This window comes from Somniosus microcephalus, chromosome 8, assembly GCF_052327205.1.
Source record: "Somniosus microcephalus isolate GS21.2 chromosome 8, FLI_Smic_1.0, whole genome shotgun sequence".
In the NCBI taxonomy this organism is placed as follows: domain Eukaryota; kingdom Metazoa; phylum Chordata; class Chondrichthyes; order Squaliformes; family Somniosidae; genus Somniosus; species Somniosus microcephalus.
Window position 1 is genome coordinate 60889077 of NC_140994.1, and position 26796 is coordinate 60915872.

The 26796-nt window shown below is 41.8% G+C and overlaps 1 protein-coding gene across 3 annotated transcripts in view; it reads left to right on the forward strand.

Annotated features, from left to right (window-relative positions):
* The window catches only part of marchf5 (membrane-associated ring finger (C3HC4) 5), a 103139-nt gene that overhangs the window by 10437 nt on the left and 65906 nt on the right, over window positions 1–26796 (forward strand). For 2 of the 3 annotated variants that reach the window (XM_085994776.1, XM_085994774.1), the window contains exon 2: window positions 20820–21022. In XM_085994776.1, coding sequence (XP_085850902.1) covers window positions 20820–21022 — 203 coding nt within the window. Of the gene's footprint in view, window positions 1–3026; window positions 3097–20819; window positions 21023–26796 lie in introns of those variants that run through there. The other variant, XM_085994775.1, reaches the window with a different exon arrangement.

The window sequence follows — 26796 nt, forward strand, 5'->3', positions numbered from 1 at the left end:
TAATTCACCGCTCCATTCCCACTCGGACCTCACCGTCCTTGGCCTCTTGTACTGTTCCACGGAAGCTCAACGTAAACTCGAGGAACAGCACCTCATCTTCCGATTAGGCAGTCTGCAGCCTTCCGGACTCAATATCGAGTTCAACAATTTCAGATCATAAGCTCGGCCCCCATTTCATTTTCTCTTGTAATTGTTCCACTCCTTTCCCCCGCCCCCCCCCCCCCTTTTCCTTTTGTTTCTCTCTCACACCTGGCAGCTATCTTTTGCCCTGCCAGTACACTTTACACCTAATCCCAGCCTATTACTATCTCGTCTAGCTTCTAATCTCTTTTACTTCTTTTGTTTCTTTTATTCTTTTGTCCGATTGCAGCCCTGCCTCCGATCTAGTTTCTTTTTCCAGTTTTGAAGAAGGGTCCAACCCGAAACGTCAACTCAAATTTCTCTCCACGGATGTTGCCTGACCTGCTGAGTTTTTCCAGCATTTTCTGTTGTTATTTAGGATTCCAGCTTGCTGTCCTCTAGGTTACACTCTAAAGTTGCACTTTGTTACAGAAGCAAAACAGTATTAAAATTCTTGGTGTTTCTGGCCTGCATTTTTAACCTCCAGCCTGAAACTGACGAGCACATTCTAACTTGCAAAGTTCCCTGATCAAACAATAATTTCAAGGACCCAACCAGTCTCTGTTTACTTAACAATTTGACTTTGTGGCCTTAAATGGGCACATCAAGTTACACACCGCTAAACTTTATAACAGCATAATAATACATTATGCATTACATGGTATAATGCCCCTGTCTTTATAAAACAATGTATCCACTGATCTAGTGAGCAGCACCACAAGAGGGTTGCTAGCATATTCTAATCTTACATTGACCTCTATTGTTCAATATTAGTGACCTACTAATCCACAAGGTTTTTCAGGGACTATATTGATACATATTGGCTAAAATTGGAATCTTCTGCTTTTTGATGGTTTCTAAAGTCTCCCTTCCTGATATTGGAGGCAGTTCCCAGAATGTTGCTGGCAAGTTTCAGATTTATTAAATAATTCCACAAATTTCTGAATGCTGTCATTCACCAGTCATTGTTGTCATCAAAGTCTCAGGACTCTTTAGACTTGGTTGATTTTGTGTCGTAATTGATATTTATTTTTTGTGAAGGCTATTGGGGCCCATTTCTTCACTGCTATCTGGGGTGGCAAACATGCTGAAGAGCTTCAAGGTTAGTGTTTGGGTTGGTATTTGAACTGGGTGTATTTATGAATGAAGCAGCCATGCAACTATCGCCAAAACTGGAATTTCCCTTGCTGCCAATTTCTCCATAAAATGTAATTGATTGGGAAGGTATAGTTTTTCATAAGTTGGCATTCTAAATTACTTTTGGGACGAAAAAGCCTATGGCATTTTTTGTTAGTAGAGCTAGTTTCAACTTCAATAGACATGCACTCTCAATTTTAGGGATGTAGAGAAAGCAGTGTGTGTGATTTTTTTTTTTTATGGTGAAATTTTGTTTCATGGTACTATTTTTAGTTGTTTTCACTTATTTGGATTAGATTTATTTGTGTTCCATTTTGTAAAGATATTGGCCCGTATTTTCCGATCCCTACGGCTGTGTACGAGCTGTGTACACACCAGTAGGGACCTCGCAAGTGCCGGTTTCAGGCATGCGAAGCGCATGCGCTGAAAACCGGCATTTCCGATCTGTCAAGAATCCTCTTGACAGATTCTCCGCCTGCCCTGGAGAAGGGCCTCTGCGGGTGGAGAGTTCCACTTTCTGCAGAACCTCCGCCTGCTGAAATCCCTTAAAAATCTTACACCTGGTAAAAGCAGGCGTAAGGCCTGTTTTTACCAGCATGAGTTTAAAAAAAGTTTTAAAAAAAAATTCACTCATTTATAAATTCACAAATAAAAAACTTAATTTTTTTTCAAAAGATTACATTTTTGTTTAAAATACTTATTTTAATGTAATTTTAACTAATTTTAAAAACGTGATTTAAAAAAAAAAATTAATTTAATGTTTTGATGTGTTTTTGGGTTGATCTCCATTCATACTTTTGACATGTCTAAGTTGTCAAAAGTATGAAGGAGGATTCCCTTCTCCCATTGTTTCCCCATGGCCCACGTGTTCCCAGGGATGCTTGCGAACCGCATGCGCCCCTGGGATACGTGGGCCCTGTGCATTTCGTCATGGAGAGACCCAGGAGCGGAAATGGCCGGACCTCCTGGAGCCCTCGGGTAAGGGCGTAGATTTTTTTTCCAGATCGGAGGCCTCAGCACGCAGGAAGCCTCCGATCGGAAAATACATTGCACCTTTTCTCTTCCTTAAAGCTGAAAATTCAGTGCTTAATTTTTGCTGAATTCCTGGCTTAATTTTTAGTGAATTCAAAGATCATATTTTTCAAAGTCTTGTATAGTGTTAATATACCACAATGGTAACTAAATCATCACATCTCCTATGTTAGAGCTCCACATATAAATTGTTTTCAGTATATATCGACTGTGCAAGCAAAATTTATCACTCGTATCTCTCGCAGTAAGTGCTTGATAAATTATATAAAATAGTGAAGAAATGGGTGCTTTCTTATTGTGCAAGGTTGTGTTTTTCAGTAGCATGAAGGTATTCATTCGTGGCTAGCTCAATTAAGTGAACAGTGCTGTGTGTGTGGAAGCAATAAGGAAATCTAACTGAATCTTGGGTTGTATAGCCAAAGGGATAAGAGTACAAATTCTAGGAGATGAGAATGAGTCGATCTGTACAAGGTACTGGTACGGCCACACCTTGAGTACTGTTTACATTTCTGGTCACCTTACCACAACAACAAAGTTCAGGCATTGGAGGCAGTGCAGAAAAGGGTAACCAATCTGATTCTCCCTTTTGAGGCATCTGAGCAATGAGGAGATGTTGAAGAGCCTATTTCTGGAGAAAAGGCTCAGGGGAGGTATTCAGAATCCTTAAGGGGGCACAGGCTCAAACTTGGAAATGGGAAGATGCACACAGTTTAAATTGAATTATTTTACGCAGAGGATGGTGAATGTGTGGAGGAGACTGCCCGTGGAGGCAGATACCGTGGAATAACTTATGGGAGAGTTTGGCAGGTATTTGGTGGTTATTTTAGCCTTTGTGACCAGCCAGGTGGACTGCATCATATTTTCTGCTCCTGTACTTTTCTTGTATAGTGGAGTGTTTATTCTGTGTACTTTGTTTTACAATTTCTCTTTGTGTTTTATGCACTTTACCTTGCTTAACTATATGGCCATTTTTAGACTCTTGAGTGCTTTGACATGTCACTTTGCAGCAGCTGGTACATATTCATCCCTAAGTATTTGTGTTTTCTAAATAATTTTAGTAGATACAACCTAGACATATTTGGTAACTTAAGAGTGCAGTATTTGTGCATGAATGCAGGTATTTGTGAGTGCACATTAATATGAAAAGTGGTTTAATAACCCGGATGTCAGAAGTTTGATCTGATGCCCAAGTGCACAAAAAGCCAGTTGATGCACAGCTTCTTGGTATTCAGCCAATGTGCAGCAGCACTTCTAGTTAGTGAATTACGTGAGCCAAAGGAAGAGCAAAGATCAATTTTAATCCCTGAGTAGTAGCTGCACTGGATCCAAAAACATCCCCAAAAAATGTGTCGATGAAACCCTGTGATAACTAAGTATAAAGGTAGAAATGTTGTGAATAAACTGGGTGGGGGGGTGGGGGGGGTGCAGAGTAGGAACTTTGGCCCGGATTTTGCGGTCAGCGCGAATGAATGGCGCTTGTCATTCATTCCAGTTACACTTGCCCATAGACTTTCTGTAGGCTTTTGCGCTGCGATTTGTGGTAATTAGAGAGCTGAAACAGCGCGGTGTCCTCTATAGGGGATCTGGGTCCTGTGTGAACAGGGCAAGCAACGGTATGTCTCCTTAATCAATCAAATTGAAGAGTCCTTACTGAGACGCACAGTCTAAACCAGGAAGTGTAAGTTAGAATATTTAATTCAATGCCAAATCATGTACAGAAAGCAAAATAAAGAGCGGGCAAGAAAGATGGGATTAAGAGAGAGATAAAAGAGACAAAGTTTTTTTTTAAATTATTCTAATTTTTAAAGCTCTCGAACAATAATTAACATTTGAAGGAATGAAACTCCAGACGTTTAAAAGTGTTTTCAGTGCCAGAGATGATGTTGGGCAGTAATTGAGACTTATCCACTGAAATTTCACTTCTACTTGAATGGACAAGCCCTAACTTTTTTTTCTGGCGTGTTTAATGTGCAGCTGGTGGGTAAGTACTGCAATTTCACGCCCTGCGTGTGTTTCAGTTTTTTTTCCTGAGATGTGGGTGTCGCTGGCATTGCTCGTCCCTAATTGCCCTCGAGAAGGTGGTGGTGAGCCGCCGCCTTGAACCGCTGCAGTATTGTTTTTCGTAGCAGTTGTGTACAACTGAGTGGCTTGCTCAGCCATTTTAGAGGGCTGTTAAGAGTCAACCACATTGTTGTGGGTCTGGAGTCAGCCCAGGTAAGAATGACAGATTTCCTTCCCCAAAGTTTTTACGACAATCATGGACACCATTACTGATACTAGCTTTTTATTCCAGATTTAATTAACTAAATTTAAATTACCATGGAGGGCTTTGAACTCGCATCTCTGGATCATGAGTCCAGGCCTCTGGATTACTAGTCCAGTAACATAACCGCTATGCTACCATTCCTGTATACCAAAACTTAGTCTCTCGGCGAGATACCATTGTATTGAAACTCTTGGAGGAGCAGGGCCATTCGAACAGCAACTTCCTGATTTCTACATTTAACTGCGTGTATGTGAACGCCAGAAGTTGCTGTCCGATTTAGCGCTGATAGCCTCACCTTTATTCTTACTGCAAAATTCGTGCCTTTGGGTTGCTATGTTATTTTTAGCTCCGTTTATATAAAGAGCTCCACTATTTGCATACACAAATGGCAATCAATCAACTGATGTACAGTGGAACCCAAAACTTCCTTAACGTTTCTTTTGTACTTGTCAGTTTTCTGGTAACAAAGTAGTTAACTAGGGTTACGGGTTCTTTGCCTTCACAGCCAGAGTAAACAAATTTTAATCCCTTTTCAGCTTTCAAAATAGCAGAGGGCAACCCTGTTTCTACAATATTCTTCTCTCAACCTTTCGCTGAAGTTCTACAGCATGTGAAAATAAAGAGATTTTACATTTACATGACATACTGTTGTGTCTCCAGAACATTCCAGCTGCTTCACAATTAATGAGTTACTCGTCTAGCACTGTTATCATTGTTATGTGGGTAAAAGCACCAACCAATTTGCACACAGCAAAATCCTACAAAACATCAGTGTACTGAATCACCAGTTAATCTGTTTTTGGTGGTTCAACTACTTTGAGAAAGCTGCAGTGACATTGCAGCAATCTTTGTGGCACCCTGATGTATTATTTCATGTCAAATAAGGTAGGGATAAGTTTCAATATGAAATGGGTCCTGATCTGTCTCTAGAATGCACAAAGGATGTGAGATTCTATCCAGGAGACCATCTCAAACACTTAGAAACCTACGGTAGTGTCTTACTAATGTCATGAGAAAGCATATGCTCCTGTCCACGTTCTCCTAACATTAAAAAATGGACTAACTCGTAGTGCAATATAACTGGAGCCAAAAGGTGACACAAATAACTGACAGCAAAAATCACATGTTGTTACTGATGGCTTGCTTTTGCTGTGGGAGTTTGATTTTTTTTTACACTGCTTTATGTTTGTGACCTTATGATCTCTTAACTTCACAATAAGTAGCAACTAATGTAAGTGTTATTGAAACTTATAAATGCAGGACACAAATGGTAATCTCCCCAAGAAAAAGTAGACTCTAATAAAAATTAGGTTTTTGGATAAAACTACCATCTTTTAGGTCACACTTTAAAATATGGGTAATCCTTGATAACAGCAGAGGCTTTATTAATTTTTTTAAATTGCAACATTGCAATAGGAATGTGTGTTAGCAATAATTTTGAGGAAAAAAATCTTCCTTGCCAGTTTTCTTCCCCCACCTCCTGCAGGCATTGAACCCTGGGATTATGGTTGCACAGATTCAGATGGCTGTTTTTCATGTGAGCATTGAGAGTGAGTGTTAGCAGGCTATTCAACAGCAGCAGGCATCCCAGCCAAGCCTGATGCTGTGTTCACCAGATGTCCACAAGTATACATCTAACCTGGATTGCTGGATACCAAACAGGAGCAAGAACTCTAGCTGACTTTCCAGGCACTTTCCTTGCCACCGCTCCAGCTGAGACCAAGCTAATTCAGCACAGATCGAGGATATTACCTGGGACTTTCCTGTATGGCTCAGCTACTTAATGAATATTTTGAATGTGAATGTAATACATGTTATTCATGTGGTCTTTGTACCAAAAAATAAAGTACTTTTGTCTAGCCTTAGATTTGTAGCTGCCCCTTTAACTGGGTCACAAGACATAAAAACCAGCTGCAGTCGCAATTATGTTGTCAGTCTTGCTCAAAACCAATGTTGCAAGTGTTTGTCAACAGTCTCCAAAGCTTGAGAGAGGAGCCAAGCAATTTTTGAGCAAATGCATACGGTGTGATTTGCTGAACTTCTGTATGATTAACAAATACTTTTGAACGTAGTTATTCAAATTCAGGAAGCCCTGTCAACGGTTTTTGGGCATGTTTAATGAATTGAAGCTGTTCAAGCTGAGCTGAGTTGTTACCTTCAAAAAGACAGGTTGGGCCTGTTTAGTTCCTGCAGTTGGAAAGACAACGGAAAGTTTGATTAACTACAAAATAATAGGTTGGCATATAGATTGTGACCATTTATAGGTCTTCATTTGAGGAGATGGTTAGTATAATATCGAAGCTAGATATTTCAAATATTACTGTATTCACATTTTCATCTGTAGTCAAGAATGTGCTTATTGGTTAAAGATTGAAATAATGTCTGAGGGGGGCAATTAGGCACTTTACAGCCTTCTGGACTCAATATTGAGTTCAACAATTTCAGATCATAACCTTGGCCCCCCATTGCATTTTAACTTATTTTTTATCCACACCTTTGTTTTGGTCCTCCCCCCCCCCCCCCCCCCCTTTTTCTCTCCCACATGGCAACTGTCTCTCATTCTGCCAGCACATTTCACACCTAATCTAGAGCCGTCTTTTGTCTCCACTAGTCCTATCACCACCTCGTCTTGTTTTGAATACCTCTTAATGTCTCTTCACTTCTCTTTTGTTCTCTCCCAGCCTGGCCTTTCAATCTATTTCATTTCCTGTGCTTTTACAGTCTTGACAAAGGGTTTGACCCGAAACGTTGACTCTATTTTCTCCCCACGGATGTTGCCTGGCCTGCTGAGTTTTTCCAGCATTTTCTGTTGTTATTTCGGATTTCCAGCATCTGCAGTATTTTGCTATCGTCTGAGGTTATGGTGCTCTACTGCTTTCTGAAGATGTGGGAGAGGACCTATGGCAGTACAAGATAGATCCTATAGCTTAAACAAATTATACCTCTCATACTGTTTTCCTTGCTTTTATCCTATTTTTAAATTTAAAATAGCTTCCAGTCTTTCAAACTTCACTTCTGTTATTTATCCCTCACTAGTGCATCTTATGGTATCTGAAACTATTCTAAAGGGCTTGTGGAATGAGTTGACGTTTGCCATGAAGCAAGTGTTATAACTGTGCATTGGAAACTATATTATCATGTGTCAGAATGCAAAGTGTTGTTAGAAATCCTACAATGTAACAAGTGATTTTATATATCACTTTTTAATGTAGCAAAAATGTACCAAAGCTTTTCAGAGGTGTAAGCCAAAAAAATAGATGCCATGCCAAAAAAGAGAGATCAGGGGTTTGACCAAAATCCTGGTAAAAGGGGCTGGTTTTAAAGAAGTGCTCACAGGCAGAGAGGGAAGTGGAGGGGTTTAGGGAGGGAAGTCCGGAGTGTTAAGCCGAGGCAGCTGAAGGCACGGTTGTCAATGGTGGGGTGGGCGTGGAGTGGTGCTAAATAAGAGGCTGGAGTCAGAGGAACAGTGTGTTTGGGGGGGGGGGGCGGGGGGAGGAGTTGTAGTGCTGGAGGAACTTAGAAATAGGGTGAAGTCATGGAAGGGTTATAAACGTGAGGATGATCATTTTTAATTAGAGGTGTTGGGGGACCAGAGCCAATGTAGACAGCAGGAACTGGGGGGCGATGGGCAAATGGGACTTGGTGCAGGGAGCAAAGTTTTGGATGAGCTGATGTTTATGGAGGCTGGAGAATGGAAGGCCAGCCAGGACAGCATTGGAATATTTGAGTTTGGAGGTGATGGACATCAGTGAGGATTTCAATGGTAGAGGCAGGTGATGTTCTGGAAATGGAAGTTGGCAGTCTTTCTAATGGAGAAGCAATGGGGTCAGAAGCTCAGCTCTGGGTAGAGTAGGTTGCCCAGATTGTAAACAGCCTGGTTCAACCTGAGACAGTTACTGGGGAGGCTGATGAAGTTGGTGGTATGGGGTTTATGGGAGGGGGGTTGAAGATGATGGCATCGTACTTCACAATATTTAGCTGGACTAAATTATGGCTCATCTAAGACTGCATGTTGGACAAACGGTCTGACAGCACAGAGGTCGTGAAGGGGCCAAGAGAGGTGGTGGAGAGGTAGAGCTGAGTGTCATCAACATACTTGTTGAAATTGACCCAGTTTGCATCAGCAAGATTTGATTCCTCATCCTGTGAAGATTTGAGTGTCTTATTGCGAAAGACTTTGAAAGAAACCTACAGATTGAGCTGCCAAAGCTTTTTATTTCGGGCATGGTTAGCAGTTACAAGTCTATTAACAGACAACGCCTGTGAACTTGTACTTGTAGTTGTGGTTTCTTTGTTGAAAATATAGGGATTATTCATAGAGAATAATTACTGTTTATTGCGTTTGAAAATTCAGTTAATTGTTTTTATTTCTTGATCCATTTGTGAAGCTTGAATTTTTTGTGTGTGTATATATACATACATAAATGAACTTTGAGCACTTTATGATGTAATTTTTGTTTGTTTATGGAAATTTCTGCTTTAAGAAATAAGAGCAGGAGTAGGCCATACGGCCCCTCGAGCCTGCTCCGCCATTAAATAAGATCATGGCTGATCGTCGACCTCAACTCCATTTTCCCGCCCGATCTCCATATTCCTTGATTCCCCTAAAATCTATCTACCTCAGTCTTGAATATACTCAAAGACTCTGGAATTCTCTGCCCCAGAGGGCTGTAAATGCTAAGGTTCACAACCCTCCTGAGTGAAGAAATTCCTCCTCGTCTCTGTCTTAAATGGCCTACCCCTTATCCTGAGACTATGCCCCTAGTTCTAGACACTCCAGCCAGGGGAAACAACCTCTCAGCATCTACCCTGTCAATCCCCTTCAGAATCTTGTATGTTTCAATGAGATCACCTCTCATTCTTCTAAATTCCAGAGAGTATAGGCCCATTCTACACAATCTCTCATCATAGGACAGCCCTCTCATCCCAGGAATCAATCTAGTGAACCTTCGCTGCACCGCCTCCAAGGCAAGTATATCCTTCCTTAGATAAGGAGACCAAAACTGTGCACAGTACTCCTGGTGTGGTCTCACCAAGGCCCTGTACAATTGTAGCAAGACTTCCTTACTCTTATACTCCAATCCCCTTGCAATAAAGGCCAACTTGCCTTCCTTATTGCTTGCTGTACCTGCATGCTAGCTTTCTGTGTTTCTTACACGAGGATACCCAAATCTCTCTGAACACCAACATTTGAAAGTTTCTCACCATTTCAAAAATATTCTGTTTTTCTATTCTTCCTACCAAAGTGAATAACCTCACATTTCCCTACATTATACCCGATCTGCCACCTTACTGCCCACTCACTTAGTCTATCTATATCCCTTTGCAGACTCTTTGTGTTCTCCTCACAGCTTACTGTCCCACCTAGCTTTGTATCATCAGCAAACTTTGATACATTACACTCGGTCCCTTCATCTAGGTCATTAATATAGATTGTAAATAGCTGAGGCCCCAACACTGACCCTTGCAGCACCCCACTAGTTACGGCCTGTCAACCTGAAAAAGATCCGTTTATCCCATCTCTCTGTTTTCTGTCCGTTAACCAATCCTCTATCCATGCTACTATATTACCCCCAACCCCATTGTAGGGTTTTTTTTCCTGCTCTCTTGCCCGTTCTGGCCCCCTGCCAGGCTTCGTGCAAGAATTACCCTTGAGTGGTTCGACCCACCCCCCCCCCCCCCTACGGTTCTAGACCTTGGACTTAGATGCAGAGAACAGTAGTGCAGATAAGAGGACTCAATAGACCAGGCTGAATAGCACGAAATGGATGCTTTTATTTTTGAACAGTTTGAAGCATTACAAAATACATGTCATAGGCACAGATTAAAGTAACTACAATCATGCACAAATTTATGAACTTGACTCTATGGAAATGGGGAACACACGGCACATCGTAAAAGGGGAAACACATTACGATTTCCCTTAACTCCCTCCCCTATACCTAAACTAAGTTTCGACCTGGGGAACTTGGGATCATGCTCACCACTCTCGAAATCGCGAAAAAGGGGTTCGCAGCCCTTTTGACACCGCTTCCTGTCGTCATGTGGATTGGAAGCTCCTGGCGCAGTCGATATTCTCTCCTCCCTCGAGGCGGTGGGGTAGACCCAGCCTCGATGAGCGCTCGTCAAGGTTGAGATCCACTAGGCCTGTCGTGGATTTTTGTTCGTGGAGTAGACCTAGATGCAGGTTATGCACATGGGAGAATCTTGTGGCATCGATCGCCGGTTCTCCAGAGGGTTTCTTCTCCGTCGGCCTGGGTCGTCGATGATCTCCCGACCCCAGTACCCGGGCCACCCTTGTCATCTTCTCGTCGTGGCCGAGCCTTGTTTGGCTGAACACCGGCCACGTTGTCCTTTTTCCGAAACCGTCCGTCTTTAAAAAGACGAAAACGTTTTCATCGATCTGCCGAAGTGGAAGAGGTGCCGATCCGGGCACCATCCGCCCTTCATTCGTTCCTCGTAGAAGAAAGTTCTTGAAGAAATGGAAGCCTGAAGTCGCCCAACAAGAAGCCGTAGCAGTGAAGAAGTAACTTAGATGGACTTTCAATCCATAGTTATACTCTTTTGGGACAGTCTTATCTCCCGCCAAATCATAGTCCTGTCTTTGTATTAATTTTGGCGGGCAGAGATCTCTGCAGGGGCGCTTTGTCTTGTAACGGAGCCGGTGATAACTTGAACTGGCCTTCCTGGCCGATAATGTCTGTTAATGTCCTTTGCATTGTCACCGCGGCTCGGTTCGCATATTGATCGGTCCGGACATTTTCCTTGATGGCTGCTAAACGGTTTTTCCTTTGTACAATAAATGGGTATAAGTGTTTTTACATTGTCCGCCCATATCTTGATGGGCCCCATCCTGTACTTATAATCCATTGAATATGTATGCTGTTGCTCTGAGTTTCGGTTCCCAGATACTGGCTTTCGCGGGTTTACTGTCTTCAATCCACAAGCCTGTCTAGCTTGCAGTAACAGAAATAAACTGGTTCAGAAACTGATCACGGGGCCTGGCGGCCATTTTGTATGCCCTTTTATCAAAGGTTTTTCTGTGCAAGCTTACTTTGGTCAATAAACAGTCTTATTTTATCCAGTTTTCTTGCGTGATTTTTGCTGAAAATTTTCGAATCTTACACCCATGAGCCCTAATCTTGTGTAATAACCTTTTATGTGGCACCTTATCGAATACCTTTTGGAAATCCAAATATACTACATTCAATGGTTCCCCTTTGTCTACCCTCCTCAAAAAGCTCTAATAATTTTGTCAAACATGATTTCCCTTTCATAAATCCATGTTGACTCTGCCTAATCATGTTATGATTTTCTAAGTGCCCTGATACCACTTCCTTAACAATGGATTCCAGCATTTTCCCGACGACTGATGTCAGACTAACTGGCCTGTAGTTCCCTGTTTTTTGTCTCCCTCCTTTCTTGAATAGCGGTGTTACATTCGCGACCTTCCAATCCACTGGGACCATTCTAGAATCTAGTGAATTTTGGAAGATCAAAACCAATGCATCCACTATCTCTTCAGCCACCTCTTTTAGAACCCTAGGATGTAGGCCATCAGGTCCAGGGGATTTGTCGGCTTTTAGTCCCATTAGTTTCTCTAGTACTTTTTCTCTACTTCTATTAATTACATTAAGTTCCTCACCCTCATTAGACCCTTGGTTCCCCACCATTTTTGGTATGCTTTTGTGTCTTCTACTGTGAAGACAGATACAAAATGTTTGTTTAACGTTTCTGCCATTTCCTTATTCCCCATAATCATTTCTCCTGTCTCAGCCTCTAAGGGACCAATGTTTACTTTTTCTACTCTCCCTTTTTACATACTTGTAGAAGCTCTTACAATCTGCTTTTATATTTCTTGCTAATTTTCATTGAAGACTATATAAGTCAGCAAACTTGCTGCACTAAATTTTTCTGCCTCTGGGCTCCTCACAGAGGCAGGCAGTGCATGTTAAGAATTTGAATGCTGCCCCACCCCCCCCCCAGCCTGCAACTTTCCGTCTATTTTAGGCAGCAGAAAATTTACACTTGCATGCTTTAAAACAAGAACATAAAGAAAGAAACTGGTCATTGATGGAAAAGTGATACAGGAAGGGTAGCCAAGGGCGCAAAAGGGGCTTCCAGATAGGTTGGAGGATGAGGCCCACAGGCGGAACACAGTGGGGGCTGGGCCTGATGGGAGTTTTGGGACCCATTGATCTGGAGGCCCTACTTCACAAGGCTGTTAGACCCTGCTCCCTGAGTATTGATAGTCTCTAGCAAAACCAGACTCTGCTGCCTGCCTCCTCCCACCCCCCACCCCCCATTTTCCATGCAGTGTCACAGGCTTTTGCTAGATTTCTATCCAGCCTTGTAGTGGGATAAACAGTACTAAGTGTGCTATGATTCACTGTTTAGCATTTATTGAATAGCAAAGGTCCAAGATCTCTCCTTTGATTTCATCCTGTGATTCCAGACCTTGATAAAATACTGCTAGATACTGACACCCCATCTCAGTACTGCCATGCGCCACACTCCCTTCCCAGGTCCCAGAGTTGACCATAATCCTGATAAGTTAATATCCCTGACTGTATAACTGGCATAACACCGTGTGATTTAAAAAAAAATTAATTCTCGGGATGTGAGTGTTGCTGGGAAGGCCGGCTTTTGTTGTCGATCCTAGTTGCTCTCGAAGGTGGTGGGCCACCTTTTTGAACCACTGCAGTGCTTGTAATGAAGATACTCCCACATTACTGTTGGGTAGGGAGTTCTAGGAATTTGACCCAGCGACAATGAAGGAACGGTGGTATATGTCCAGGTCCGGATGGTGTTCGACTTGGAGGTAATGGTGTTCCCTGTGGCCTTTGTCCTTCTAGGTGATGGAGGTTGCGGGTTTGGAAGGTGCTGCCAACTAAATCGTGGCGAGTTGCTACAGTACATCCTGTGATAGTACACACTGTAGCCGCAGTATGCTGGCGGGATGTTTAGACGAGTGGATGAGTTACCAATCAAGCATACTGCTTTGTCCTGGATCATGTCGAGCTTCTTGGGTTCCTGTAAAATCAGTGACGATCACGGAGAGAATGCCATTGGAGATCTGCTAATTTTTTTTTATATCTGCTGCAAAACTTGCCGGACCACAAAAAGACTGAAAATGAGCTCACTGACCTGCTTGCATGATTTACAAATTATTAAAAAAAAAAAAAAAAGTATTTCAATATGTCTGTAAACATTTTGGTATGAACCAATGGAAATTTGAATATTAATGCAGGCAAGATGAACGTGAAACCATCAAAGAATCATAATGAAACCTTAATCATGTTGGCTGCTTAATAGAATAGAAAAATAGAAATTATAGAAATCTATAATTAAGGACAGAGTGACTGGGTTCTGATAAAAGGCCATTGACCTGAAATGTTAACTCTATTTCCCTCTCCACAGATGCTGCCTGACCTGCTGCATTTTCTGTTTTTATTTTATACTAGCAATCCTAGTTGCCTGCAATATTATTTCTTTATTGTATGTTTGAAAGCAAATGCATTTTTGTTGATGAAAATATGGATGCAGACCGCCACAAGTTTTTGTCAGATTTCTATCCAGCCTGGTAGTGGGACATCATGCCTAGAATTTGCTGGAGCGGGGTTTTTTTTCCTCGCCATTTAATTCAGTTATAAATAAATTTTCATCGCACATTGCTGGAAGTGCAAGTTGATAACGGCGCAGCAAGGTCAACGGGCATCTGGGAGCTTAGTGAACAACGGGACCAATAGTCTATCCCCTTAACCAATTAAATTTAAGGATTTGAATGGTTACCAAAGCTGAAGTGGCAGCTTAGATATCTGATTATTTAAACAAAGTTTATCACCGAATTATTAGGAGTCCATTATTTAAGAAATGAGAGATAAAAACCAGGAAATTGTAGACCCGTTAGTCTAACATCTGTTGTTGGGAAGTTATTGGAATCTATAATTAAGGACAGCGTGACTGAGCACTTAGTGAAATTTGAACTGATAAGAGAGAGCCAAATGGATTTGTTAAGGGTAGGTCATGTCTAACGGACCTAATTGAATTTTTTGAGGAAGTAACTGAAGTAATAGATAGGGGATTGTCTATGGATGTAGTTATATGGACTTCCGGAAGGCATTCGATAAGGTTCCACATAAGAGACTGTTAGCTAAATTTACGGCTCACGGAATTGAGGACCTGGTTAGGCGGTAGAAGACAAGAGAGTCGGTATAATGGGTATGTACTCTAATTGTACAGAAGTGACTAGTAGTGTCCCACAAGGATCTGTGCTGGGGCCTCAACTATTCACTATATTTATTAATGACTTGGATAGCACCATAGAGAGCCACATATCCAAGTTTTCTGATGATACAGAGATTGGTGGCATAATAAGTAGTATAGACGGGAGCATAAAATTACAAAGAGACATTAATAAATTATCATTTAATTGCTAACTGGTTTCAAAGTGGAAGGCCATTGGAAACATAAATCACCCTATTAACAGGGTCCTTACGCCACTAAATAGCAGCCCTAACTTTCTGTGGCATGTTTAGTTCATATTAAGAGCATAAATGCAGCAATTTCTTGACACTGGCGGTTGACTGCTAGGTGAGGCTAACGGAGCAGCATAAATTATCCAGCATTTTGTGTTGCTTCGCAACTCCATGCGTCTCTCTTCCTTGCCACAAGTTGCTGGATTTCTTTTCCACAATAATGGTGTGTGCCTTTATCTCGCTGTAATTTTACCAACAAATTGTGGGGAAATTATGTGGATAAGTACTCCTACTATGATTCACTGTTTTCACATTAATTGAAGGGCAAAGGTCTGAGATTCAGTAATTTATTAACTTGAACAGATTATTTCTAAATCTCTGGTGGTTTCAAAGAATGTTGAAGAATTTATGACTTGCAGTTCATTGTATTATGAGGACATTTTTGGCCTGCACTGAACTCGCCGTAACAATGTTTTCCCTGAGACTGGCATAATTATGAAATGTAATATTGAATAGATAGTTCTAGGTTCTTTTTGTAACATTGTTTCAACAATGTCAAATAGAATTTTTGTACACATGTTGTCCTAAGGCTATTGAAACTATCCAGAATTGCAGCCTACCTGACCTTTCACCAAAATTGCTAAGTTAAATTTCAAATTGTGTTGTTTTCTTCAGACGTTGTTTCAGTTTGACCTGTGACTACTGAGCTTGTTCCAGGAAAGTGTTTTTTTTGCCATGCATAAACGTTTTCTGTTACTGAATAGAATTGTCAAAATAAAATAGTCTGTGTACTAATACTGAATGGATTTCCAGAAGGCATTCGATAAGGTGCCACATAAAAGGTTACTGCATAAGATAAGAGCTCATGCAACTGGGGATAATATATTAGCATGGATAGAGAATTGGCTAACTAACAAAGCAGAGAGTCGGGATAAATGGGTCATTTTCAGGTTAGCAAAAAGTAACTACTGGGGTACCACAGGGATCAGTGCTCGGGCCTCAACTATTTACAATCTACGTTAATAACTTGGATGAAGGGACCGAGTGTAATGTAGCCAAGTTTGCAGATGATACAAAGATGGGTGGGAAAGCAAGTTGTGCAGAGGGCTCAAAGAACCTGCAAAGGGATATAGGCAGGCTAGGTGAGTGGGCAAACATTTGGCAGATGGAGTATAATGTGGGAAAGTGCGAGGTTATACACTTTGGCAGGAAAAATAAAAAAGCAAATTATTATTTAAATGGAGATTACAAAACGCTACAGTTCAGAGGGACTTGGGGGTCCTTGTGCATGGAACACAACAAGTTAGTATGCAGGTACAGCAAGTAATCAAAAAGGCAAATGGAATGTTGGCCTTTATTTCAAAGGGGTTGGAGTATAAAAGCAGGGAAGTCCTGCCACAACTGTACAGGGTATTGGTGAGACCACACCTTGAGTACTGTGTAAAGTTTTGGTCTCCTTATTTAAGGAAGGAAGGACATACTTGCATTGGAGGCAGTTCAGAGACGATTCACTAGGTTAATCCCAGAAGTGAGGGGGTTGACTTATGAGGAAAGGTTGAGCAGGCTGGGCCTATACTCATTGGAATTTAGAAGAATGAGAAGTGACCTTATTGAAACATATTAGATACTGAGGGGGCTCGACAAGGTAGATGCAGAGGATGTTTTCCCCTCATGGGGAAATCTAGAATGCGGGGGCACAGTTTTCGAATAAAGGGTCACCCTTTTAGAACTGAGATGAGGAATTTCTTCTCTGAGGGTCATAAATCTGTGAAATTCTCTGCCCCAGAGAGCTGTGGAGGCTGGGTCATTAAATACATCTAGGGTGGAGACAGACAGATTTTTTGCAAGATAAGGGAGTGAAGGGTTATGGGGAGCGGGCGGGGAAGTGGCTTTGAGCCCTATAGCAGCCATGATCTGATTGAATGGCAGGGCAGGCTCAAGGGGCCAAGTGGCCTATTCCTGCTCCTATTTCTTATGTTCTGATGATTGATATTGGAACAGAAAACTGGGTATGGCAACACCATAGTGCTTCATGTTAATTATTAGATAATTGTAAGAGTTTTTTTTAGGTGATGCATTCATGCACTTTTGGCAGCTCTAGGGTTTTTCTGCCCTGTATTTCAGACATTCTTGGTGAAAATCTACCTGTGGCAATGCTAAGAATTTCCACACTGTCCACCACCCACATTCATGGTATCACTGCAGAGAACGAGAATTCTAAATGTCTGTTTTCAGGCATCTTTTCACAGAGGTTTAGGAATGGTGGGCGGGGGAACTGGGTGATGCCACTAAGTGTACATGTATTTTTTTGTGATAGTTGAGATCAATTTGGATGAATACAGTTTCTGGTTTACAAAAGTATGTCTTCAAGAAAGTGAATAACAGTAATATGGCAGTTGTTGAAAGGTCGCCAGCCAGGCGTGAAAACAGGAGGTGCAAAGAGTTTTATTTTTCAGTTTTATTCGCTGTTGCTTCAGCAGAAATTAGAGCAGTTGTCCTTGTATTTTGGTCATTTCCCAGTGAGAACAAAAAGTTCAAGTCAACAGTTGCATGTAATTTATTATTGATCTGAAATGGATTGTAACTGGTACACAAATCAATCGGGAGGAATTATATTGTGTAAGAATTTAGACCACTGCAATTATGAGACTGCACTGTGGAATAACAGTAACTGGACAGGTTTTAATTAATGTAACTTGAAAAATCACTACTGGGGTACAGTTGAAAGACTAAAATCCAATCAGGTATGACTTGCTCAACCATAAGAATTAAGGTTAGGTGGTTAAGCGATGTAATTTGATTTGGGTACACCCTTTTAATTTTTCTCCCATTTGCCATCCTTTTGACATTTGTGAGAGATGATAGCAAAATTAATACTGACTTCTAAGCAGAATTGGTGCGCCATAGGAACTTTGAAACTATTCAAAATCATTTTTGAGCCTTTACAATCACAACTGTGGCAGAAATAAGAGTATCATCCATTAGTTTATGTCAAAACTGGATTCCAGAAAATCTCTGCTGGGAGTTGTGTTGGAATCTTTCTAAGTGCTTTGTGTAAACAAGCTATTTCATTTATATCAGCCATAGGGTGTGGTGAATTATATGATGGTCATGTTTTCTTCAGGAAACCCTCGGTGATCTATAGTACAGTTTACAATTTATTGAGGATTAAATTTTGTGTTTGCAATGCTGGACTTTTTTTAATTGCACGTTAGTACATTAAATGTGGGTATTAAATCTAAGTTTAAAAAAAAAAAAATCCATTTTATATCATATATTATGAAAAAGAACAAAGTAAAATCAATAACATGAAACGAGAAAAATTATGGAAAGTCAGTGCTATGAATACAGTAAGTTTTGAGATCCCTGGGATTTGTTGCAAGCTTGTCTTCACTTTCTGCATAATAGATTTGGATCTGAATAGTTCGAATAGTAGGTACCTTGGCATGATAATGTGTAAGCAGAGTTGTTGATTAACCAGCAGGTACCTAAACAGACTTTGAAAGCCTTGCAGCTGTGGCTCAGCTGGTAGCACTCTCTCCTCCGAGTCAGAAGGTTGTGGGTTCAACCCCGCTCCAGAGACTTGAGCACAAAATCTCGGTTGCCACTCCTATGCAATACTGAGGGAGTACTGCACTGTTGAAGGTGCCATCTTTCAGATGAGACATTAAACCGAGGCCTTGTCTGCCCTCGCTGGTGGACGTCAAAGATCCCATGGCAGTATTTCGAAGAAGAACGGGGAAGTTCTTCCTGGTGTCCTAGCCAATATTTATTCCTCAATCAACATTATTAAAAAACAGATGATCTGGTCATTAACACTGTTTGTGGGACCTTGCTGTGTGCAAATTGGCTGCTGCATTTCGTACATTCTTCTTGGGCAGTCCCTCGGAACCGAGGATGACTTGCTTCCACATTAAAAATGAGCTTGCATGTGGCTGATTAGTCCAATGCGGGACCTCCAGTCTCTGTCACAGGTGGGGCAGACGGTGGTTGAAGGGGCGGGTGGGTGGGGTGCTTGGGTTGACGTGTGCTCCTTGCGTTGCCTGCGCTTCCTACATTACAACAGCGACTACACTTCATTGACTGTAAAGCACTTTGGGATGTCCCGAGGTCATGAAAGGCACTATATAAATACAGTTCTTTCTTGCCTGTGCATAAGCTGGATCAATTGTCATTGTAATTGCAGACCTGCATTTTAAGTGTAATTGCTGTCTAAAATGCCTCGTCAATAAAAGTGTAGTAGCATTTCAGAGTAGCTGTGCAGTGTTGAAGTGCTGTTGTGTATTATTTAAGTACAAAATCATATAGATGCATGTAGGGAAGAGAGGTTAATATCAAATTATTATCTCCACACAATATGGTTGTAATTGTTGAAAGGAATTGTATTACCGATTGTGCGTGGCATTGCAGCACTTGAACATTCCAAATACGTACTGTGGCGTCACATCTACAGAGAGTTGGTCATATGTTTCTCCTCGTGTACATTGAAGCAGAAGGGCACCTGAGAGAGCAGTTTCTTGGCAAATGCAAAGGATGCCATTTAAACTTGTTAACATGTAAAACAATATTTAGTGTTACATTCTATATGCCGGTATTGGTTATGTAAATATTTCCTCAAATGCTTTGCTTAACTCTTGCAATCCCCAATATTTTTATCAACATACAAAATTATAATGTGTCCAGTTTATGATCATAGTTCGTGTTTATAATTGCTCTTGAAAACAAATTTAAAGGTGTGCTTCAGGATAATTACCAGAAAAGTGTTTAGCTGTCAAGTAAATTTAGTTTTACACCAGGTGTCCTGCAAAAATAAAATTGGGGCGAACTGCAAAAATGCTGTCTTTTGTTCTCTTTGGTACAAGTAAATGCACAGGAGAGCGAAAGACATTAGGGATATTGATTCTGTTTTTTGTGGACTCATCCAGGGAGGAGGCTTGAGTTACCATAAGGAATGAAGCTTTGTTTTCACGAGAGGTTTCACCTAGCGGGTTTTTCCTGTTTCAGTTTGTTATCTGAGTACTGACCTAATTCACTGCTTTATCAAGGTCATGTTTTATTCAATGCAAGAAAATGGAACATTTGGCAAGCAGCACAGTGCTCGTGTTGAAAGGGCATCATGTAGTGCACGCGCATGTGCTTTGTCTTCCTTTCTCACTCCCCTAACCCCAGACCTGCTGAAAACAAAGAGATATGCACGGTGAAAGATTATTGCAATATTCCTGTTTATTATTCAGAGCTCTCTCTGGAATTAATGATATTTACGACATTATGCGCTTTAATTCCAAACTCTCTGTCTTCAGGGATGTTCAAAATAGTGAAACACTGATTTGTATAAACCAATTTGTATAGGCCAAGTCCAGCCTGTAGTAGAAACATTTTATGTGCCTAGTTTAAAAAATTTCTTTTATGACAAGCACCTTCACATCTTTACCAAACATTAAGATGTACTCTCTTTGACACATTGGTCCATGGACAACCCTATACACCAAATGATAGACCACTAACCACAGTACTTAGTGGTATGTAGAAGATAAACAAATGGGAGGGAAAAAAATCAAGATAATAAAACTTTGAGATTCCTTCTATCCCACTCACTACCATTTCTAACTTTGATTTTGAAGATTGTGGTATTTAATTTTGACCAACTGTTTGCATTGTGTATAATCACTTCAGACTTTTGCTATTAGGAGGACTATTTTAACCTCTGTTCTGCTGACTGGAATGAATGCTTAAGTTTAGTGATTTGTTTTTGTCCTGGAATATTAAAAACATTTTTTTCATTTTAGGAGTTGTTGGGTGTGTTTTGCTACCGACGAAGATGATCGGACAGCGGAATGGGTGCGGCCTTGCAGGTGCAGAGGATCCACCAAATGGGTTCACCAAGCTTGTCTACAGCGATGGGTAGACGAGAAGCAAAGGGGCAACAGTACAGCCAGAGTGGCATGTCCACAATGTAATGCTGAATACTTAATTGTCTTTCCAAAACTAGGTAAGATTAACAAAGCACAAATGAATTAGTTCACTATAAGGGATTCTCAAAGTTCATTTAATTGTTTGTTGTCTCTTGCATCATTGTCTGGCACATGCACAAACAAAGAGATTTATGATGGAGGATGGCAAGATTTAGGCCTAGAAATTCACTGGCGCCCCGTTTGGGGAGGGGCCTGCTGCAGCGCGATCGTGAGTGCCGGCAAAAGAGCCCGGCACCGAGGAGAAGTGCCGGGCTCTTGGGACACAGCCGGCACAACGCGGGGGGCGGGTGGGGCGGGCTCAGGAGGCCGGGGACGGCGGCGAGAAGAGGTGCTGGCAGGTGGCCAGCAAAGAAAATTGGCCACCCCGCACCTTTACCGCTGCAGGTAGGCCCCCCCTGAACCGGTCGCAAATTGCGACCGGTGTTAAAGCAGGGGGTGCAACTAAATTTGGCGATCAGGGCGGTAGCGGGGCGCTGCGCACACCGATGACGTCATCGGTGGCGGCGCAGCGCTAACGGCTAGCGCCGCCATTAGCACCCTGCTAAATTTAGCGGGAGGCGTGGCCAGTGGCGCAAAACCCACTAAGTGCCCTCTTTGGGCGCTAACGGGTGGCGCAGTCCACTGAATTTCTAGGCCTTAATCTTTAATAAAAAAAAACATTTTTCCCCACTTCTTTATTTAAAACCTAAATTAAAGATTCTTCCCTGCCCACCTCCTAGAAGAATAATTGAATGCATAACTTGATGGTGTTTTAAGGTTTTGTCCTCTTATTGGGTAATGTAAATTTAGGTACCCAGTCCAATAGTTTAAACCAAGAAGGTCCAACTTGATGTATTTGAACCTACTGCTATGCAAAACACAGCAAGTCCTACTCTTTCCATGGGAGCACATTCCAAAGTTAAACATTCTTGGTTTAAAGAAAAGGTAAATGAATTGCCTGAATATTTGGACAATCGAAATATAAAACTGAGCAACTTCCTTTACTCCTAGTGGGAATGTTTTTAGTCTGTACCCTACCCATATTTCCCACTGCTAGCTGTTGTTGTATTTACCAACTTTACTGTCTAATTTATCTGGTCTAGGTCTTTTTTTTGTACTTCTGAAATTTACTATTTTGAAGACCAGCCTCTCTTTTTGATTTATGTTTTTTTTCCGTCTCTGTTCTGGTTGTAAACATAATTATACTATTCTAATTGGCCTCATCACTTTTTGTTATTGTTAGTTTATGGCACCTCTCATTGAGCATTCTTGTCCAATTAATTTTCAACATACATTTATTGTACCATAACTTTAGCACCCTCCAGTTTTCATGTGACTTCAGCGTTCAAGGTCCAATGTTCACAGTACATGCTGTTGACCACATGACACCTGAGTATTCTTCTGTTTATCATCAGCTTGATTTTACAGTTGCATAGAAACTCCTTCATGTTCTTGAATGCCTCTTTTGCAATCATTGTCCTATGTTTAACTTTATTGTTTTAGCTATCTGGTGTTAGACTACCGAGGTAAATAATTTGTCTATTTCCATATTCTATAGAACCGTTGATGTTTACAGCACAGAAACCGGTCATTTAGCCCAATGTGTCTGTGGCAGCTCTTTGCTAGAGCAATGCAAAACTCATCCCACAATACTACTCTCTCCCTATACCCCTGTATCTTCCTCTGCTTCAAGTATTTATCCAATTTTCCCCTAAGATGCAGTGGTTTCTGCCTCAACCACTCCCCTGCTCCAACAACCCTCTACATAATCTGTTTTGGGATGTTCTCTTTCTTTGTGGTCACCTTGATTTTGTTATCTTTTTTCCATTTATTTTCAATCCGTATTCTGAACTTGTCTGATTTTCCACTTTAAGTATTTCTTTCTTTTGTATCTGCCATCAGCACTGTATCATTGGCATACTTTGGGTTTCATTATCACTTTTCCATTGATCTTGAGCCCAACCTCTAACTCATCCAGAGTTTCCCATAATAAATGTAGAGAATGTGTTGAAAAGGTTGGATGACCTAATGCACCCTTGTTTCACTCCGCTTATGCTCTTTGTCCATTTCAGTTCTTACTGCTCCTTGTTCTGCATAAGGATCCATTCTTCCTCCAACGTTCACACTTGTAGTTGGGGTCCTTGGAGATCAAGCAAGCCTTGACTCATTTTCTGTTTTCTGACTCAGCAGTGAGGACAATTGTAGCTCCCTTATCATCTCTCCACGTGACATTAACTAGCCCATCATAAAATGGCAATGGAATGTGGGACCTTCCTGGTCTTTAAGCTACTCACTTGAGAAACTTAAAGCCATGAGGGGAACCCCAAAAAATCATTCGCCGTTCTAACTCACAAGGGCTTTAATTAAAGATTTCACTTCAATTAATGTAACGTTAGAAGTGGATTTGTAATGCTCTTTATAATAGACTGTAAATAAAAAAAACAAATGCAGTTTCCTCCACCCAAATAGAAACCCATTTTTGCAATCTGTAAATATAGTTAATTTTTTTGTTACTGTGGCTCCATATCCTTTTTTTAAATCTACAAATGGAGTGACAGAATAAGTCCCTTATGTTAGTTCTTCTTCTTGGGCAGTCCCTCGGAACAGAGGATGGCTTGCTTCCACATTAAAAATGAGTTTGCAGGTGACTGATTAGTCCAATGCGGGACCTACAGTCTCTGTCACAGGTGGGGCAGACAGTGGTTGAAGGGGCGAGTGGGTGGGGTGCTTGGGTTGACGTGCACTCCTTGCGCTGCCTGCGCTTGGCTTCCGCTTGCTCCCAGCAAAGAGACTCGAGGTGTTCGGCGCCTTCCCGGATGCTTCTCCTCCACTTTGTGCGGTCTTGGGCCAGGGATTCCCAGGTGTCGGTGGGGATGTTACACTTTTTCAAGGAGGCTTTGAGGGTGTCCTTGAAGTGTTTCCTCTGCCCACCTGGGGCTCTCTTGCCGTGCTGGAGCTCCGAGTAGAGTGCTTGTTTTGGGAGTCTCGTATCGGGCATGCGGACAATGTGACCCATCCATCGGAGCTGATTGAGCGTGGTCAGAGCTTCGATGCTGTGGATGTTGGCCTGAGCGAGAACACTGACGTTGGTGCGTCTATCCTGCCAATGGATTTGCAGGATCTTGCGGAGGCAGCATTGCTGGTACCTCTCCAGTGCTTTGAGGTGCCTGCTGTACATGGTACATGTCTCTGAGGCATACAGCAGGATGGGTATCACTACTGCTCTGTAGACCATGAGCTCAGTGCCGGGTTTGAGGTACTGGTCTTCAAACACTCTCTTCCTCAGGCGACCGAAGGCTGCACTGGCACACATCGATGCCTGCCCTTATTGACAGTAGGCTCCCAAGGTATGGAAAGTGGTCCACGTTGTCCAAGGCTTTGTCATGGATTTTGATAATCGGGCGGGGGGGGGGGGGGGGGGGCAGTACTGTGTGGCCGGGGCAGGTTGGTAGAGGACCTTTGTCTTACGGATGTTTAGTGTAAGGCCCATGCTCTCGTACGCTTCAGTGAAGGTGTTGACAGTGGTTTGGTGTTTGACCTCCGAGTGAACGCAGATGCAAGCGTCGTCTGCATACTGTAATTCGACGATAGAGGATGGGACGACCTTGGATCTGGATTGGAGGCGATGGAGGTTGAACAGTTTCCCGTTTGTTCTGTAAATTAGCTCCACTCCAGTGGGGAGCTTACTGAGGGTGAGATGGAGCATTGCAGCAAGGAAGATCGAGAAGAGTGTTGATGCGATGACACAGCCTTGCTTGACCCCGGTTCGTACATGAATTGGGTCTGTGGTGGAACCGTTGGTCAGGATCACGGCTTGCATGTCGTCGTGAAGCAGGCGGAGGATGGTGACAAACTTTTGAGGGCAGCCGAATTTGAGGAGGACACTCCATAATCCCTCGCGGTTGGCAGTGTCGAAGGCCTTTGTGAGATCAAAGAAGGCCATGTACAGCGGTTGGTGTTGTTCCCTGCATTTCTCTTGTAATTGATGTGCGGTGAAGGTCATGTCCATTGTGCCCCTTAGTGGGCAGAATCCGCATTGCGACTCTGGGAGGAGCTCTTCGGCCACTGGGAGAAGGCGATTGAGGAGGATTCTTGTGATGACTTTCCCTGTGGCAGACAGCAGGGAAACTCCTCTGTAATTACCGCAATCGGACTTGTCACCTTTCTTGAAGATGGTCACAATTACGGCGTCTCTGAGATCCCCTGGCATGCACTCCTCCTTCCAGATAAGAGAAATTAGTTCATGAATTTGTGCCAGTAGTGCTTCTCCGCCATGCTTTAGTGCCTCGGCGGGGATTCCATCTGCTCCTGAGGCCTTGTTGTTCAGTTGTCGGATGGCCTTTTCAACCTCCTGCCGGGCTGGGGTTGTGCTGAGATGGTGGTGGTTGCATGCTGCGGGATGGAGTTGAGGACACTCGCGTTGAAGACAGAGTCTCGGTTAAGGAGATCTTCGAAGTGCTCCTTCCAGCGGGCACTGACTGCCTCACTGTCCTTGATGAGTACCTCTCCATTTTTGGCCCGCAGTGGGTAGGGCCTTGGGTGCTTGGGCCTTAGATGGTCTTGACTGCGCATGTCGTGGTTGTCGGCTAGCTGCTGGATCTCCTGCGCTTTCTCCACCCACCATCTGTTCTTTAGGTCGCTTTAGGTCATTAGTTCTTTGTTAGTTACTGTTATGGTTTTATCAGCAATTCAACTGGTTGATAAACTTTTCATTACTTGTAACCCCAATGAAATTTCCATGACATAAAAAGGTTTTAGGAAATTAACCCGTGTACTCAAAATCATATATTTTTACCACTCAAAAGTATACCATAATAAAGTTGTCTAATGGATAATTTTAATTTCTCTCTTTCTCTCTCGCACACTTGTTTCAAGGTGCCGTTTTTAAAGAACAATTGTATTTCATTTTACTATTGGATTAAATGTAGATTTGCTGCTGTTTGTCTAAGGTAGAAGACGTAAAAAGAAAGACTTGCATTTATATAGCACCTTTCAGAACCACTGGACGTCCCAAAGGGCTTTACAGCCAATGAAGTACATTTTGAAGTGTAGTCACTGTTGTAATGTAGTACATTTTAGATGGAGCATAGATAATTGTTAAATGACATTATTTGTCTTTACTTGTGTAATGAGAGTGTCTTTCTGTAAGATTATTTTGCTATTGCATAATAGCTTGAAGATGAAAAGAAAAACTGATTTTGTTCATGACAGTAGTGTTCAAATCCAATTTTGTTCTTTCCTGCTTGCTCCCTTTCTTAAGATCAAAACAGCACTATTTCAGCAATAACAGACAATATCAGACTCAATATAGATGTAGAGCACATCTGAAATTGCTTTGCAATTCATATTTCAGAAATCTTGCATTTAAAGGTATTGATATGTACCCAGAATATTGTAGGTCATTCAGATTTCAAGTATTTATTTTAGTTGTACATTAAAGGTCATTAAAAGCCTCTATGGTTCCTACTGTTTCAAACCAGCTTTTCAGTAACATGATTTTCAAGGTCAGAGGTACAAAGCTTTGTTCTATAAATACCTTGATTGCGTCTGCTGCAGGCAAATCATTGTGTGACTTATAAAAGGTAATGATTGTAGTTGTTCCATTAAGTAGCTTAACTGAGAATTTGTTATTTTGTATCTATATTTTTATTTTATCATTGATGCAATGAAATGCTTTCATAACAGTAAACCATATACGAATAGCAAAGTCACTTAAAACATTGAGATATTGATGGTATTTTTGAATAAAATTAGATGATGCTTCTGATATTTTAGTACCCTCAGGCAGAAATAGTATTTAAATACTTGTGCT